The 17,242-nt window shown below is 42.7% G+C and overlaps 1 protein-coding gene across 1 annotated transcript in view; it reads left to right on the top strand.

Annotated features, from left to right (window-relative positions):
- LOC103360983 (receptor tyrosine-protein kinase erbB-4-like) overlaps positions 1-17,242 on the top strand; it is a 357,047-nt gene that overhangs the window by 144,287 nt on the left and 195,518 nt on the right. The window contains exon 2 of the mRNA XM_008286939.1: positions 8,728-8,879. Coding sequence (XP_008285161.1) covers positions 8,728-8,879 — 152 coding nt within the window. The remainder of the gene's footprint in view (positions 1-8,727; positions 8,880-17,242) is intronic.

Here is a 17,242-nt window from a genome sequence, read left to right as displayed (position 1 = left end):
TGCTCGAGCACAAAAGCAGAGAATAAAGTTGCCTGACAAGAGGGTCAACAATTCCTTTTCTCTGTTCAACCAGCTATGCAACTGCTTTTTTTTTTTTGAAAAGCAGGTTAATCATCCACCTCTCACATTAAAACCGAGCCCTGAAACCCACATAGCGCTTGTAGGATCACCTCAAAGCACCCTGAGCAGCCCTGGAGGGTCCTTCACCGGCTGCTTCAATCTTTTTGCCGGAGCACCGGCTGATTTCTCCAGTAAAGCAAAATCACCAAACGCTTCCTCGGTAATGAAAGCTTTGGATGAAATTAAGAAGACGGCTTCTGTTAGTTGTTCAGTTTTAAAAACACAGCATGAATTATGCAGACATTGTCGTCAGCGTCTCACTAAAACTGGTTCGTTTTTTCCCTCCAGTGGCTGAAACACAAATGGTACAGCAGGTGGTGGTCATGCACTCGTGCTCCGGGACGGTTGTCCTGAGTTCATTATTGAGTTGAAGAAAAACGCTGCCACATGCATTTACAAATATATCTGAGATAGCTTAGCCGCATGCTTCCATAGACTGTATAAAAGATGGACGTAGCTACCGTGACGTCACCCGTTGGTTTCTGCACTGAGAAAATGAAGCCAGGGTTTTGTTACTTCCTGGTTGACATCTTGGGTTTTTGGAGCCAGTGACGCAAAAATCGTCGGAGGGGGGCGGAGCCATAGGAGCAGCGATTGGACGGATTGAGAGGCGGGCCCTCTCTGCCTCGCCCACATTTGCCGCCTTCTGCTCGCTTCGTCTGTATTGTCGCTGCCGACTGTCAATCAAGCCAGCCACGCCCCTTGCCCCGCAAAATGTTGACGATTTTTTAAAAATTCAGTATTGATTTATTTTCAGATTGGCCACCTGATCTCTGGATTTGAAAACTAATCAGAAAAAAAATCCTGAGCTGTAGGAATGCAGTATTTCGTGATATGTGATCTTTTCCAATTCCAGTCTATGGGAGCCAGGGCTTTTTGGAGCCAGCAGCTAGCGGACGTAGTGATATTGCAGGTTTTTGACACTTCCAGGTTGACTTAATTTTTCAGGGCCGGTTGCTACGTCCATCTTTTATATGGTCTATGCATGCTTCTTATGAGACCAGCCCAATGTCATTTTTCCAGTTTCACACAGTGGGAGGAATGTGGGCACTATTTCTGTAGCAGTGCAGTGACCAATGGAAAAAAAAAACCCTCAGACCGCATGTACCCTGATGCTTTTCTTTGTCTGTGTGTGGTACACAGGTGGAAGGAGAGGTACAGGCAGGTGGGAGGTTCATTCAAAGTCAGCTCAAGGTGAGTTGTTGGTGTTTGGGTAGAAAATGGGTCTTAAGACTTGGTGCTGAGAATAAATAGCTGTAAAAAGCCTTTTTCATGTGTCAATCCGCTGGCCGGCCTGAGAATTATGTTAACGACGCTTTGAGCAGATGCTCGGCATTAACAGAAATAATTATCGAAATGTAAATAAACAGTTTTAATTGAACATTTCCCAGACATTAAATGTGTTTAAATTGGCTTTAAAATATAGCGTTTTAATGTGGATGAAGCAGAATGTCAGGAAATCATTTTTTTCTTACATAAATGGATATTAATGACTTTTAATCCACAGTAACTAAATCCCTCAAACTATTGGAGGCAGCAGGACAGATTTGTTGATAAATCTGCTGCCTCCAATTTAAAAAGCTGCCACAGCGGAGTGCGGTGCCATTACGCACGACCACCCACCATGTTTATCAGATGACAGGCTGTTCCAAAATAGCTCCATTCACCTTAAGCACCGGCTGGAAATAACTCAGCAAGTTCTGAAGTTTCATGTTTGCATGTTTGCATTACAACCTCTTTTCCAACTTAGAAAAAAAATGTTTGATTCCTGAATCATCGCTGCAATTTCTACATGTTTGATCAATGTACATGACTTCATGTTGTTGTTGTTTTATTCTTATGTATTCTCTGTTTTATTTACGCTCACACATAGCCGGCTATTTACAAGAACTAGTGATGCTCGATATTAAAATTTCTGGCTGATATTAGGATTTCTGATATCACCGAAAACCGATATTAACAATGTCGATATTTTTGTTCCCACCCAAAAATGAGTATAAGTAAGCACTGTGAGGAAACTATTCAAAAGAAGCCCATAATGCTAAATTAGACCACATAGTCTTCTTTATTACATAACAGAAGTAAAACATATTTAGACATATTTTAACATATTTACCGCTGAAGTCTAGGAACATTTAAGTAAAAACATCTGTGAAATAGCAGCAACATCAAATGTTGAGACGAAGGTGCTGATGTTAGAACAATCATCTGCTAAGTTTGTTCATCGGACTGATACTGATATATGGGAAAAAACACTAATATTGGCCGATACCGATGTGGTCGCCAATATATCGTGCATCCCTAACAAAAATGGATCTACGTTTTCAAAAGTAACACTGTTTATACCAGATCGTTTTCAAAAAAATCTTCATTAACACAAACCTGCATAAACACCTCGTTAAGAGCTGCTATGAGCCAAACCTGTAGAGGGCAGTGTAACGAGAAGCATAAAGTCTGTGAAGATTCTCAGTCATCCAGGTCATGGTTATTCTGGTAGTCGTAGCTATGATTAATCTACTGGAGAAGCATAAAGTCGTGCTAGCAAATCAGAATCCTGGGAAAAACACAAAAACGAATGGTACTTCCTGTTACTTTAGCGATAATGGCGCAAGGGTCATTTGTTTGGACTGATGGAGAAGTGGAGCTACTCCTACATGTGGTGTTAGAGAACAAAACAAGTAAAATACGTGAAAATATTGACTTTCTATCACAGTAGCCAAACTGGTCACACACGTATGATGCTGATTGTCGCATTCTGTGACGTCAAACTCCGTCTCCTTCTGTCTACATGCAAACGTAAAGACGGAGTTTTTCCAAATATGATCATTTTCGATGACCTGTAGCTTCGTTTACGTGTAAACCAAAGGCCTAAACACATTGAGATATCACCGTTTTTGCTATTCGTAAACGTGGTCTAAGCCGGCAATTCAAAATGTGCAACTGTTTGCTAAGATCCAACTCGTACAGGGTTGTTCCCATCAAGTTTTTTGGGCCCAGTCTCAATCCAAGTTCGTCCAAACTCAACGCTGAGTCCTAACGCTTTTTTCACGAGCTGCTTGATCCACGTAGGCTCCGATTCAAAACTGTTGCAGCTTAAATCATTGATGCGATCTGAATAAAAGTTTAAACGGGAGAACGCAAATCCCGAACCTGAGGTGGAGCGATCAGCTAGAGGGAAGACGTGTGAGCTGCTTCTGCTCGCTGTTGTTCAGCAGCATCACAGAGAGGAACTTATTTCCTCTCCGAAGATCTTGATCTTGATTGCATCCACCAACAGCCGGGTTTTATTTTGGTCTGCCATCAACCTATTCGCCGAGTAACGGCGCCGTTTGTTTTAAGAAGTGAAAGCGACAGTAATCACCGGCGAGAGACGGAGAGGCCGCTGCATCGGTGTTTCATTTATCGAAGGGAAGGAGGGAGTTAACATCAGAGCTCCGTAAATTATTGTAACCAGAATGCTGATTATGGGACTCGTGCACAAATACATTCTCACATATTTTTCCAGTGGCAAGACACTGCGAAGTAGAGCCCAGCTGGTATAAGAACAACACCAGTTCACTGAGCTCTTAAAATAAACTCATTTTAATCCTCAGACATGGAGATGGATGAAGCCTCACAAACAACGCCTCCTATTGGACATCCAATCTGACCTGTTCCCACCACAGTGTTGTCATATGTACACTGATTAGCAGCCAGGAGACGCTGCATTCATGTTGATTTAATTGTATTATTTGCTCATATTTTAGTTATAGTTGTGTGTTTTGTGCCAAACTTAAACTGAAGCTCCTGCTAATAATGCTGCATCATGTCACATCAGACCAACAAGCAACCAGTGAAACTCCATTATCTCCCATAACCACTGTTCTCATAGCAATTATTCTTAAACATTCAAAACGTCTCTGTCATCTTCCATGAACAAACAAGACAAAATGAGCCTTGGAGAAACAGTTCCGTCAATAATAGTGTATTTTCTGTAACGCTACCTGACGATTAGATGCAGCAGCAGCTTCAAAAACTTCAAAAAAATAAAGAAGAAGAAGCACATGATATTCACTGTTTCACTCTTTTACGAAGCCACACGGCTAAAACACAACAGGCTGCAGTGCATTTCCCCCAGAGCCTTATTAATCTAAAACCACAGCTTGGAGTAAAACATGCACGCTGAGCTATTTTTGGCAAAACGATTCACATTTTTGGTCAATACACCTGTGTTGTACTACGAGGGCAAGCCAGAGCTGAGAGTCAAACAAACACACACAAACTCAAACACATTTCTGCTGCTGGTCAGTCTGAGGTCTGGAGGGCTTTTTTTTTTTTTTACCGCACCTACTGTCAGCGGCGCACTCAGTCAGGAAGAAGAGGCTCGGATTTGAGGTAATGAGGTGTGTGTCAGTGTCAGCCAATCACTCCCCTGCGACTCGGATGGATTTTTCTTGTCTGGAGACAACTTTTAAATCCCACAGAAATACCGAGAGCGAGGTGGTCGGAGAGAATAAGTGGGTTAGGGTGACGTCTGGACGTTGTTCTGGCCGGTTCTGCGGGTTTCCCGGCAAAAAAAAATGCTCCCCGTGGCTACTTGGACCATCGTTTACTGAGACGATGCACAACGAGGTCAAACACTGATGACAGTAGTCCATTACTACCAGTTTTATGCATTCATGTGCTATTTTTTTTCTGTTTGTTCATTGATTTTATTTGTGTTTGTTGTAGGATTAGCATGGCAACAGCTTTAAATAACAGCAGGAGATAGATCATATTGTTATCTAGGGCCTAACTTAGCAAATATTTCCCTTTCTTAACCCAAAGGTCTCCGTTTAGTGATGTGCAGATAGCAGACAGTCGCCTGAGAATCTCTCCCCACTAGAGAAAGTGAAACTGAGCAGTACATGACATGCACCGATCGTACCCACGCACCACGTATTTGCAATAATTTGTTATATATCAGATGCACGCGGTGCAATCAGCCTCTGTAAGCCCAGAGTGCACGCTGGCAGCTGCACGCTTTCCTCTGTGGAAAACTCCCACAAGGTGTTGGGCGTGTGCGCACCAGAATGCTAATTTGCAGCGGACCATATGGAGACAGCGACAGCATTGTTGGTAGGTGACCAGAGCTCAGAGGGCAGCAAGAGGTTAGTGTTACTGGACCATGCCGTCGTCACGAAACCCTCATCCAGTTATTGTTTCTGATGCTTATTAAGCCGCTCAGCAGATGGGGCGATAATCTAGGCCATGATTACCATCAGAAGCGGTGGCTTGTAACTCATACTTAACCACCGGAGCTCATCTGGGGGACATTAGGGGACAAAGGACGGCTCTGACCTCAAATTCGGTGCTTTATTCACTGTGCTTGACAGGAAGTGGAGAATTTTTTTTGCACCCTGCGAGGCAAAGTTTCTGTTTAATTTGTGCGAGCATCCTCCTCCTGCTAATTCCAGTCACGTCGGCCGAGCTCTGCTATTGACAGTGTTTACTTATGTAAGTGACATTTGCAACTTTATTTAATTCAGTCAGTTACTGGCTATTGGGATGACCTTTGCTGGCTTCACTTGCAGGAGCCTATAAACCTCAGAGACTCGCCGGCTTTATAGGCGTTCAATAATCGCGCCGGGCACTATTGATGAAGCTGTTGTGTGCACTACCTATGAAATGAAATGGGAAGGGGGTGAAACGATGACAATGCAGTGCCTATTTAATGAGGATATTTATGAAATCCCCAAAAAAAAAAAAAAAGTGAAAATGTGGCTCGGTCCGTTAGCAAATATTTAAACGTGTTTTGGTTTTGTGTAAAGAGTGTTTGCTGATGGTGGGGTTTGTGGCAGAGACAGTGATAGATGTATTGTGGTATTTTCTGTCTGCTGGAGAAACACAGCAACTATCTCTCTATTTATCTGCCTATCTGATAGACATGCAGTTTTGCATTATTTAGCTCCTCACTAGCTCGCTGTATCCGTCAAAGCACTGCAGGGAAAAAAAACCTTTATATCCCCTCGTAGACCTTACAAATTGAGCCAGATGCATTTCCACCCATTGGCTCATAATCTCATTAATTACATATATTGGAAAATTTTGAATTATTATGATTCATTGCCTTAATCTATCACCTCTGAGATGAAATTCCCTGCAAACAAATTAAATCAATTTACTCACATGGGCAGATCTGCTATATATATATATATATATGGAGGAAAAGATACTGAATCTCATTGGCATTCTTAGCTTTAAAGTGTGCCAGGGAGTGAAATCCATCAAACAGATAAGATAGATTTTCTTTTATGGAACAACCGTAAGCTTTAAACAATATGAAGATTCATCTGTTCTTGCGGTGTGTTCCTGCATCCTAGGCAGTATGTTAAACAGACGACGACGGAGCGTCTCGTGACACTCCGCTCCCCGGTAGGCAGGTTTGGCCAATATGAAGAGCCGAGGCTGTGTTTTCTACAACCTTTAGCGTGATGCACGGTCTCAGATGTAACATATTGAGCATGGAGACAAATGGGTTCGATCATGCAGCGAGAGGGGGGGAAATACATCCTGAGGTCTATTATTTACAGCCTGCCCACGTCCACGCACACACACACATGCGGACCAGCAGATCACCCAGCTTTGCAGTAAACCTGCAACAGTTCACACGTTTGCTCCACGCGGCGCAGATGGTTCTGTCGTGGTTCACTTGGCAGTCGTACATTTCAAGCTCATGCGGAGCTTTTCAGCGGTTTTATTAGAAATGACATGTTTAAATGCAACAACAACAACAACAAAGAGATAAACAAACGTTTCACAATGCACCGGGCGGGTTTGAAAAGTCAGCAGGCTTGCTTGAGGAAGCAAATGGGTGTGTATAAATATATATATATAAAAAAAGTAAATTTCCACAGACATCACATGCCACAATGCCCCCTTTCCTCTGATCTCGGCGCCCTGCCCCACGGGTGCAATAACAGTTTATTACACCTATCCTCTCTTTATGACCCCCCCACTACCTCCACTCCGCTCCCCTCAAGCCCACGCTAACTGTTATTGAAAACACCCAGGCCTGCCATATATCATTCCTGAGCAGCACGGTATGCTATGTGCAACCCGGCTAATCAGCGCCAGCTCGTACGGGTATTGTCCGGGTCACATTGGAACGGCTCCGCTTATCTAATATCTGCTTAGATGTGGAAGTATTTAAACACAATCCCATTTGTCTTTACAGCCGGTGTTGCCCCCCGAGGCTTCTTTTCCCCCCTGCATGTATCTGTTGTGTAATGGGAGGAGGAGGAGGAGTGAATAGGAAATGGAATTGAAAGATTTCGCCACATGCGAAGAAGAAAAAAAAGGCGGCTAAATGAGTTTGGCCTAGTTTATTGCCAGCCGGAGAGGGCGGCGTGCGCTCGGGTTGGACCGGGGGGAGGACGCGATGTGTAAAACGTGGAGGTATAGCTCACGGTGGAGGGTGTAATGGATCTCGGATTAAAATGCAAACCGTCAGTGAAGATCTTTCAAGGTGGAGGTGTTCGGAGAGAGAGGTAACAGCTCATGGGTGACAGTGTGACAAGACTCAGGGAAGGACCCGTCACCCCCTCCGTCACACTGATGGCTTCTCTGTCATCGAGCGTGAAGAGGGTGCAGGTGGGAGAAACCACACCGCCGTGGCAATACAAATGAAACTAATGCTTCAAAAGACTGAATGTCAGCGGCCGTGTCTGTACGTCGGCTTGCAATTCAGCAGCTTTACAGAACGTAGGAGGAACTGGAGAAAACACTGACGCGCATAAAGCTGTGTTAAGTCCAGTAGAGGACACATCAGTGGACGCTAAAGGGTTTTTTTTCACTTCTAAAGACACAAACTTTGGGATTTATGTGCCTTTTTAAAAAATAAAAATAAAAATCTGTGTCCATGTATGCATACGTGTGCGGTTTCACGCTAGACTGGGAAACGCCAGCTGATTGGCCAGATGGTTTGTGTCGTCCTGGGTGAGCAAGGTGTGTGACGGGCGGAAATGGTTCTGTTTAATTACTTGTCAAGTGAGCGGCCCGGCTAGCCACTAAAGAGCTCTCATCCACCCTGTGGGTACAAGTGGTGATGTAGGGAGGCGTTGAGGTGCGGTGGGGTCCAGTGGCTTCCTGCTCTTACACGAGCAGCAAAGTCACTGTCTGTGGAGTTGTATTTCTGTCACATTCGAAATAAAAATTTTGCAGCATAACTCTGGTACAAAAGCTCTGTAGAAGCCGATAATCTAATAACTGGCTAAAAACGTAATAAAAGTCCTGAACCGATAACGTCATAAATTATGTTATTGGCCTGGTAGAAAAAATTCTTTGCGACTGTAATAACATCTTACGCTATCGGACGTTATTACTGGCTTCTACATGCGTCTTTTCCTGCTACAATCATACAGCTGCTTTTGTTTTTTTCTCTCGTATACACTACAACAACGTTAGCTGTGACTATTTTTGTGTTATCGAGCCTCCCAGCTCTGCGGCGTTTCTGGTCAGTGTTTAAAATGTTTACTCAGTCAAACCTGTTTAATCTGGACGTGCAGTTTTATCATTTCCTAGATAGATTTCCCACATCTATCTAACGTGGCTGTTTTAACTCTGTCCCCTTGTTTTTTTTTCTTCTAGTATGTGCCGGTACAGAGAACAAGCTGAGCACGCTGTCGGACCTGGAGCAGCAGTACCGCACTCTGAGGAAGTACTACGAGAACTGTGAAGTGGTAATGGGCAACCTGGAGATCACGAGCATCGACCGCAGCCGCGACCTCACCTTCCTCAGAGTAAGGAAAACGCTACAGTCAAACTCAGGGATTGTGTTCACGCTTTTTATGTCTCTGTCAAATGTAAAGATGGAGCTTCTGGTAGGTCCATAGTAAAAGTTACCGGACCAAATTAGACTGTAAGGTTAAGACCCTGCAGTATTATTTATAATGCAAATTAACCTGACTAACTGAAGTGTTAAGGTTCAGAAACTACTATATTTTATACTCCTATGAAGCTACTTGACTGATACAACAATTAAAGTTAAGACTCTACAAAATAATAGATGGAAAACCCAACAGATCATAAGATTCCCTATGACCAAGCATTAAAGATGATGATCTACATCACACCAGCAAGTAGTAGTGTTGATTCCAATAATCCTTCATTGTTTGTTTTTTTGCCCAACCTCCATAGTTTTCTCCAAGTTATTTCGTAAAAACTTCAGAACATGAACTCTGTCATCACCATCTTCTCATTTGACCTTGTTGCCCAGAGGATGCCCTGCACTCGGATCTATTTTTTTTCCCACCAATCAGCGCTCAGATTAGCGCCGACATAGCCAATGATAAGCCGAGGAGAAAGTTGTTCTAATCAGGGGTAATCAGACCTTCTTCTCAGAGCGTCTAACTGATTGTGTGCTCACACCACTGAGACACAGAATCATCAAAATCCAAATAACTTGATCCTCATTTCTGATTGAACATGAATCACAGAAAAAAAGGGAGACTGTGGAGCTGAGCATCAGTTTCTAACTTTTCAAACATTTAGATATTAATGAAGGGCTGCGAGGTGGAGCGGTGGTTAGCACCGTCGTCGGTTCTCGTCCTGGTGAGGACATCCGGGATCTTTCTGGGTGGAGTCTCCCCGTGCAGTGTGGGTTCTCTCAGGGTTCTTCCTCCCACAAGGTCCAGAAACATGTTGAGGTTAACTGGTGATTCTAAATTGTCCGTAGGTGTGAATGTGCTTGATTGTCTTACCTGTCCAGGTGAACCTGCCTTCACCCTGAGTCGGCTGGGATAGACTGCAGCCCCCTGGTGAGGATTAAGCGGTGTATAGATGATGGATGGATGGGTATTAATTATATTTTTTTCAATAACTATACTTTTAAGCTGAGCAAACTGATTCAGGCTGTTTAACTGGTATGAAGCATGGCAACAGTACTAATGTCTGTTTTTATGAACCCTCTGAACCTCAAGCAGTTTCTGAAAACATCACAACTATGGCAAGTAGTGGAGAGAAGTCAGAAATGTATTCTGTGAAGTGTAGCACAGGTGTAAAGCCTTAAATGTTTTTTAAAGTAAACAAACAAACAAAAAAACAAGCTATTTTTTTGTTGATACAGCATTGTTCCACAGGTGTTATCAGTATTGGAAAAATAGTGACTGGTCACAATATAGATATTTTAGTAATCACATCTGGCTGCTCTGCTTTAACACTGCCTGCAGTTCAGCCCAGTAGAGCCGAAAAGTCCCTGAATGTTTGTCACATGGCTGTTTGTTGTAGCTGAGACAGAATCTGGAGAAACAACCAATTTAGTTTTGTCATGTTTTTAAATGAACCCTGTAGAATGAAGTGATTTTAATGAAATTCCACAATATTAAGCTCAGATTTGGTTAAATTTCCCAACAGGACAGCATGTCACAGACGAGCAGTTTAAGCATCAGTGGAAATAAGGGTGTAATCTTGGCAGTTTTTCTTCTTTTAGATCATATGCTTTTCAAACCCGTCTGTGGGTTTAAGGGTTCAGCCACATTACAATTATGTTAAATGAAGGTGAATGTTCGCGCTGTAATGCTGCGGAGCTCCGCGTCTGGCTGAGGAAGCCGAGGACGAAGCGCTTACATGATTGCTTACTTTCATCTCGGGTTGATGGACACACACAAACACAGTGTCAGGTGATGACAGCCTCCCAGCTCCTCGGGGGGGCAGAGCAGTAATAGCATGGTAATGACAGGTTAGGAGGAGGTTACCACTGAGTCATTTGCAGCAGAGAGAAATTGCAGCCTGTTTTTTTTTTCTTTTTTTTTTTTCTGGTGGAATCAGCTGCTCTTGGTGACCTCTGTTGGCCCTCCACTTCTGGCGAACATCACCCCAGACTATCCTGGCTGCACTCTGCACTGCCAGCGCCATCCAACTCCAATTGATTCCAGTCTATCTGGGGGGTTTGGAAGCTCCCCCGGTGTTCCACTGAAGTGCTGACTACATTAATGGGCCGGTATTGCTGCGCCAATGAACTTGGCTGAGGAGCAGAGACGGCGCTCCCCCCCTCACAACAAGCCGTGTTTTCCTCCTTACAGCGATGATTTAAAGTTAATACGGCAAAATGATTTGTTTACGTCAGGTGAAAGTAATGGGGCTACTTGTCTTCTCTTGTGTATTTAAAATTGTCGGGGCCCAAAAAATAAAAATAAAAAATCAAGATTGATCAAAGCGCTAAAACAAAACAGAGTCATTAAGTGTTCTGCATTGTGCCGAGCAATTCTGATAACACCCCCTGTGACGCAGAACAAAAACCGAGATGATATTAAGAAAGAGGGAGCAATGGATGGTAAAGTGCTACCATTAGACTCCTGCAGAGGTAATAGGCCCGACTGACTCAGATGAAAAAAGGGTGGTTTGGGGGGAGAGAGATGCGGTTCAAAAACCAAGTGTGATTGTTGTTTAACTACACAGAACCACTCACACTCGGGTTCCTTTTTTTTTTTTTTTTTTTCACAATGTCACCTGAACAAGCTCCATAAAGGTGGTGTTTGCAGGTTGAGGTTGAGAGTGCATTAGTACAATCATTTTTAAAAAAACTGCTCCCTGTGGCACCAACTTGCCAAGTTCCTCCACCTCTCCATAGTTGGCAATTAATATGGGTTAATTGAAGATGCTAATTAGGAACACGGGGTGCCAAACAGCAAGGGAGCCAAAGGGCAGGGTGCAGTATGTATTTTTAGGTAATATTATTATTATTATGATAAAACGCATTAATAACGTGCTTCCCTTGGGAAGCGAAAAAAAAAAAAAAAAAGAAAATCACCTTGAGGTAGAGGGAAGAAGAGGAGAAGTAAAAGAGGAAAAACTATTGTGCGGCAGCTTACCATACCACCTGTCTCTGGGAGGTGATTGAAACTGATGCCTGTGCATCGGCGCCTTCTTTTGAAGATAGCCAAGAGATTGATAGCTGCCTCCCAAAGCCCCTCAAACAGCTTTAGCAGTAAATAGAGTCCATCTTCCAAACTGCCTCCACGACAGATGAATCAACGCTTGCACTGTGATTAATAACTGCATCTCAGCGCTGAGGCTTTCTACCCCCCTCACACACACACACACACACAGACACACACACACACACACACACACACCGCCGCAGCAACGAGCCTGACAGCGAGCTTTAACCACATGCGGTGTTTACATCGTCAGAGTTTAAATCACTGCTTAAATCCATATTCTCATTTCTTTTGAATCTTTTTTTTTTCTTCCCCCTCCTATAATATAAGCAGAGCATACATTTGCATACTGAAATTGAAATGACAAGCTGCACCCAACTCAACATATTCTTTTTTTTTTTTTTTTTTTGTGAATGGGACGTAGAAGAATGCAAACACACACTTTGCATCTTTTTTTTCCCCCCGTGTGTCGTTTTTTTTTTTTTTTCCTCGTGCGAGCTCATAAACAGATCTGTGATTATTAAATATTAATTTCTCCTCCCCCCTCTCTTCCCAGTCTCAGTAGGAAACCATAACCACACAGTCGCTTCAGATTGTTTGTCTTGCTATTGCAACCATTAGTAAACATGTAATTTCTCCCCCCCACTCCCTAATATTAATGCGGTGATCAGCTTGCTTATCAGCACGGCACCAGTTCACTGACTTCCCACCTCTGTCCCTGTAGCTGTAAATAAATTATAGAATTATCATTTACAAATGGAGCAATTTCACATTTTCAACAGGCTCGGTGCCATTAGCATTAGAAAAGAGTAAAGCGAATGTAAAACAAGGTGGAAATACGAGCAGCAGCAAACGGCTTATGTTCAAAACTACAAATGCATGTTTAAAGATAAGGAGAGCTGCTCCACCGTCGCTTTGTTTGCTGTTGTTTTCCTCCTTTAATCTCATTCATAATTGCGACGTTTCCTTTCAAAAATTAGCTCCTTTTTTTTTCCTTTCCTCATAATGTAGGTCACTACAAAGCAACCCAAAACAACGTCCTTGTACTTTTTAAAGGCAGAATATGAAAGAGACAAACAACAAAATAGTAAAACTGTTTTATTGCGTTGACTTTATTGGAGTTGAAGTTTTATTTTTTTAATTAAATGCAGTGTTTTATGCATGTAACATAGGCTAAACACTGCCATCTTTTCATCTTTGCTTTTTCAACTTTTGATGATTAATTCCGAAATTTCTGTGCACTTAAAAATGGATTTTCGAAGATGGTGGTGGTGGTGGTGTGTTAATGTGGTCCTCGGTGACACTGAAGTGTTCACTTGACCCGGCACTTGTTCAAATGACTCTCAGCTGTCATAATGATGCATTCCAGATGAAAACCGCTGTGCTTGTACCACTCAGCAGGAATAGACCAGAGGGTGAAGATATCTCAGGATTTAAAGGGCCCATATGGTGAAAATCCAGTTTTAGTGTGTTAAAAATATGGATGTGTAAAATAAAAGCTGTGAAAACATGGAGATGGTTGCTACTGCCATTCATCCAGCCCCTATTAACTGCATAGCCTCTCAGCTTTACAGGCCAGTAAGAATTTTAATCAGTGAGCAGATGAATAGTTGACGAGCAGAATAGTCGTAGAGGTAAAAAGTTGCATCATCTCAGCCGATCACTGCTGATGAGATGTTCAAAATGAGCTGGCGTCTGGTTTATGTGCTTTCTGGAGATGCTTCTGCTGACGCTAAAGTGTCTCAGCCACAAACAAAGCACACCAGATGTTCTACTGTTGGCTGCAGGAGTGAACAAAACAGTCCTCATGCACTCCCAGCATGTGTTTACGCCACCATTAGCTTCCATCGTGTGGCCACAGGTCAGAGCTACATGGAAATGGAAACTTTGAGTGGTTTTAAACCAGTAAACAAGGACAGGAGGAGTTACTGTGTTTTCATGGTGGCTGCTGTGCTTCAGTGCAACATTAACTCAGCTGCTGTTTACATCTGTACGTCTGTGCTCTCATACAAAGCATCTGAATACAGCAGAGTTCACAATATTTTTATTTTTTTTGTTTCTGTTGTCAGGCAACTAAAAAAAGAGACTAAACAGCAGCACATTAAGATTCAGTGGCGGGTCGTGCATGTTGCTCCGAGGCCTTCAGTGGCGTCTTGCCTGAATCAAACCACCTCTTAACACTGTCATTATGACGCCACGGCTACAGAAACCATCAGTATTATGCAGAAAGGCAGCATAGCAGGAAGTTGCATTGCAGACAGGTATCTCATGTAGAGAGAATGAATGCCATCACATAAGTAATCAATCAATATCAACCCAATAAAATCACAAAAATATGTATTTTTCTCACCAAAGCTTGTGATTATTAAAAAAAAAAATCCATCCCCTTTCTTTCCTCACGAGGAGTTCAGTCCCTCTGTTTAGCAGCTAATCCGTGTGTTTCACTTCCAACAATAAGTCCTGTTCTATCTCCATGGAGGCTGATGCTGGAAGTCGGTCTGTCCAGTTGTGTTTCTGCCATAAGTTTTAATTTGCTGTAAGGCTGAGAATGTCCACTTGTTAGCTTAAAAGAAAACAAATACTTTTACGATAAAGTTTTAATTTGTGCAGGTTGCTACAGACAGGAACCTCTAGCTTTGTCTCAGCTCTCTGACCATCCAATCAGAGGACGTGAAAGTGCTGACGTCATCGTAGGCCAGCTAGCTGGCCCCCTGGGACCATTAACTAAAAATCTGATTGGTTAAAGCAACAGTTTCATTGTGATGCATTTTAAGCTACAGACGCCTGAACTTTGATGCTGAAGGCCTCAGGGCAGATTTCTGTGACCCTGGCAGCACATGATGGCTGAAATATGATTGGATAAAAGCTCTGATATAAACATACGCTGCTGGAAGCACCACAGCCCAGAGACACTAGGACATGAAGAGAACAGACTATTGGGAATAATGTAGAAAGGTTAATGGGAAAATATTACAACATAAGTCAGGGATTGTGATGGAGTTTAGTCCAGCAGAGAAGGCCTTGCTGGTCCTGATGGACCGCCACTGTTCAGACTACATGTTGACTTCAAAGCTGCAGCTCTGGACCTTTAAGTCACTGTTTTTGTAACTGCAATGTTGTCTGACAAACTCACTATACACACGAGTTAAAAACAATAATTGTGCTGTTAATTACCATCAGTGTCGGCTGCCGTGCACTCAGATGCAGAGAGAGTCTTCTTCCTGAAAGGGGCGTGGACAGCAGCAGCTCAACAAAACAGCCAATTCAGAGCAGGAGGTTGTGGTGAAATTATCCATCCTCGCATTATTACGAGCTGACAAATTGAAAGACATATTGTAGGAACATCTGAGACTTTCATCAATTATCTGAAAAGAGGAACAATATGGGAAATTTAATTTGGGAAACAAAAAACAACAACAACAAAGCCTTTACAAGTCGATATCTACGCGCCAGCAAATCTGGTCAAACTGTCTAATTCAGTAATTTTCATTTGGACGGGAGAGTGTAGCGCCGATGGAGAAAACCCAGGCAGCAGAAGTGTCTCTGCACTGTCAGTCCCAGTTGACTTGACCTTGCTTTGCTTTAAAGTGAAGAGGCCAGTTATGGGTTAATAGGGATTGGAAAGTGAGCAAACATTTTGCTAAAGGGAATCATGTACCCACATAATACAGGCAGTGCTGGTATCTAGCAGTGAGTATTTAGTGCCAAGGGGAAGCTGAGAGTGCAGCGGGTCTAACCTAAGCTGGGTTTTTTTTGTGCTGTAATGGCAGCATGAATCTCTGGCGATGAATGTTTTGTAGTTGTAGCAAGACTGAACGCCATTAGATGGAGGAACAAAGTTTACAGCAAGTTGTGTAGTGTTAGCAAGCTAAAGGTTACACAAAGAGGGATGTTTTGATTTAAAAAATAAAGATAAAGTCTGTGATTATTACACACTGCCTGCTCCTGAAGAAGCAGACGTGGGTTGAGTGACCAAAAACTGCACTTAAGAGTATTTTCGCTTCATATAAACAAGCACCGAAGGAAATAAATGTGCTGTAGTCTTGAAAATAACTACTCGAATAAGATAAATAGGAAAATTCAAAAGAAGTACAAAGGTGTTAAATACAACACAGCAATAAGTACAAGAAAACAGACAATAGGGTTTAGATTTTATGCTGATATGACTAACTATATATATTTTTTTCAGGTAAAAGTTTTTTAAAAAATGGTTGATTGTTCGTCTGTGGTAAAATATCATCACTACCTATACAGCAGAACAATATCCACAGTCTTTAATGATCAAAAGTGATCGCACAGTTCCCGTGTATTAACAGTTTTTCTTCTTATTTTACTACAAAATGCAAAATGCAAGCGCCAACACGCCGCCGTGCTGCTGAATTCCCATCGCAGACACCCACAGATCAGCTGGAAACTCAATCCGTCCACGTCACTCTGCACAAGCGGCGAGATCAGACTCTAATCTCGCCGAAAATATCTCATATCTGATGACTCATTTAGGCTAATTAGGAGATAATGGTGTGATGTTTTATCCGATTAAATACAGGTGCGCTCGCGTCTTCGCTTTTTTTTTTACCTGAGGAATAACATCTGCGGTTGAAGAATTATCAGTCACATAAAATAAAAGGTAATGTCGTCTCTGTTTCATGCATAATTTATCCTCCACTTTTCTGTCTCTCTTCATGAGGCCGCATGATTGACTATGACTAGCTTAATGGTAACTGTAAGAGGGAAGATGCGGGATATGTACATAGCGACAGATCGCTGGGCGAGTGCTCCTGATTGTATAGAATTGAACTTATTTCCTCGGCGCACACATTTACTGCTTAGTTCTACTTCAGTGTTATTGCAGTTCTCTGATGCTGCTGTCAGGTCATATTAGCGAGTTAAGCATCACGATGAAAGTGTCAAAATCTAACAGACTAAGGTGAATTATTTCTCAAGTAAGAGTAAAAGCATGTCGCGATAAAATTACCCCAACACGGAAAGTATTGCAGCTCCTGTGAGCGAAGCTGGAAGACTGCTGGGAGCGAACAGCAAACACTCTATGAGTCTAACTGCCACATCACTTAAACTTTATAGCTCACTCGATAAAGCATAGGTTTGCTTTGCCAGAGAAGTCAGATTGACCATCTGGATCTGTGGGCACCGACCATCTGAAAACCCTGCTGTGGAGTGGCCAGCCGGTATCGACCGCATAAGTGTGTGTGTGTGTGTGTGTGTGT

Source organism: Stegastes partitus, unplaced genomic scaffold, assembly GCF_000690725.1.
Source record: "Stegastes partitus isolate 25-593 unplaced genomic scaffold, Stegastes_partitus-1.0.2 Scaffold477, whole genome shotgun sequence".
Lineage (NCBI taxonomy): Eukaryota > Metazoa > Chordata > Actinopteri > Pomacentridae > Stegastes > Stegastes partitus.
The sequence above is the reverse complement of the archived record's forward strand: the minus strand, read 5'-3'. Positions and strand labels throughout refer to the sequence as shown.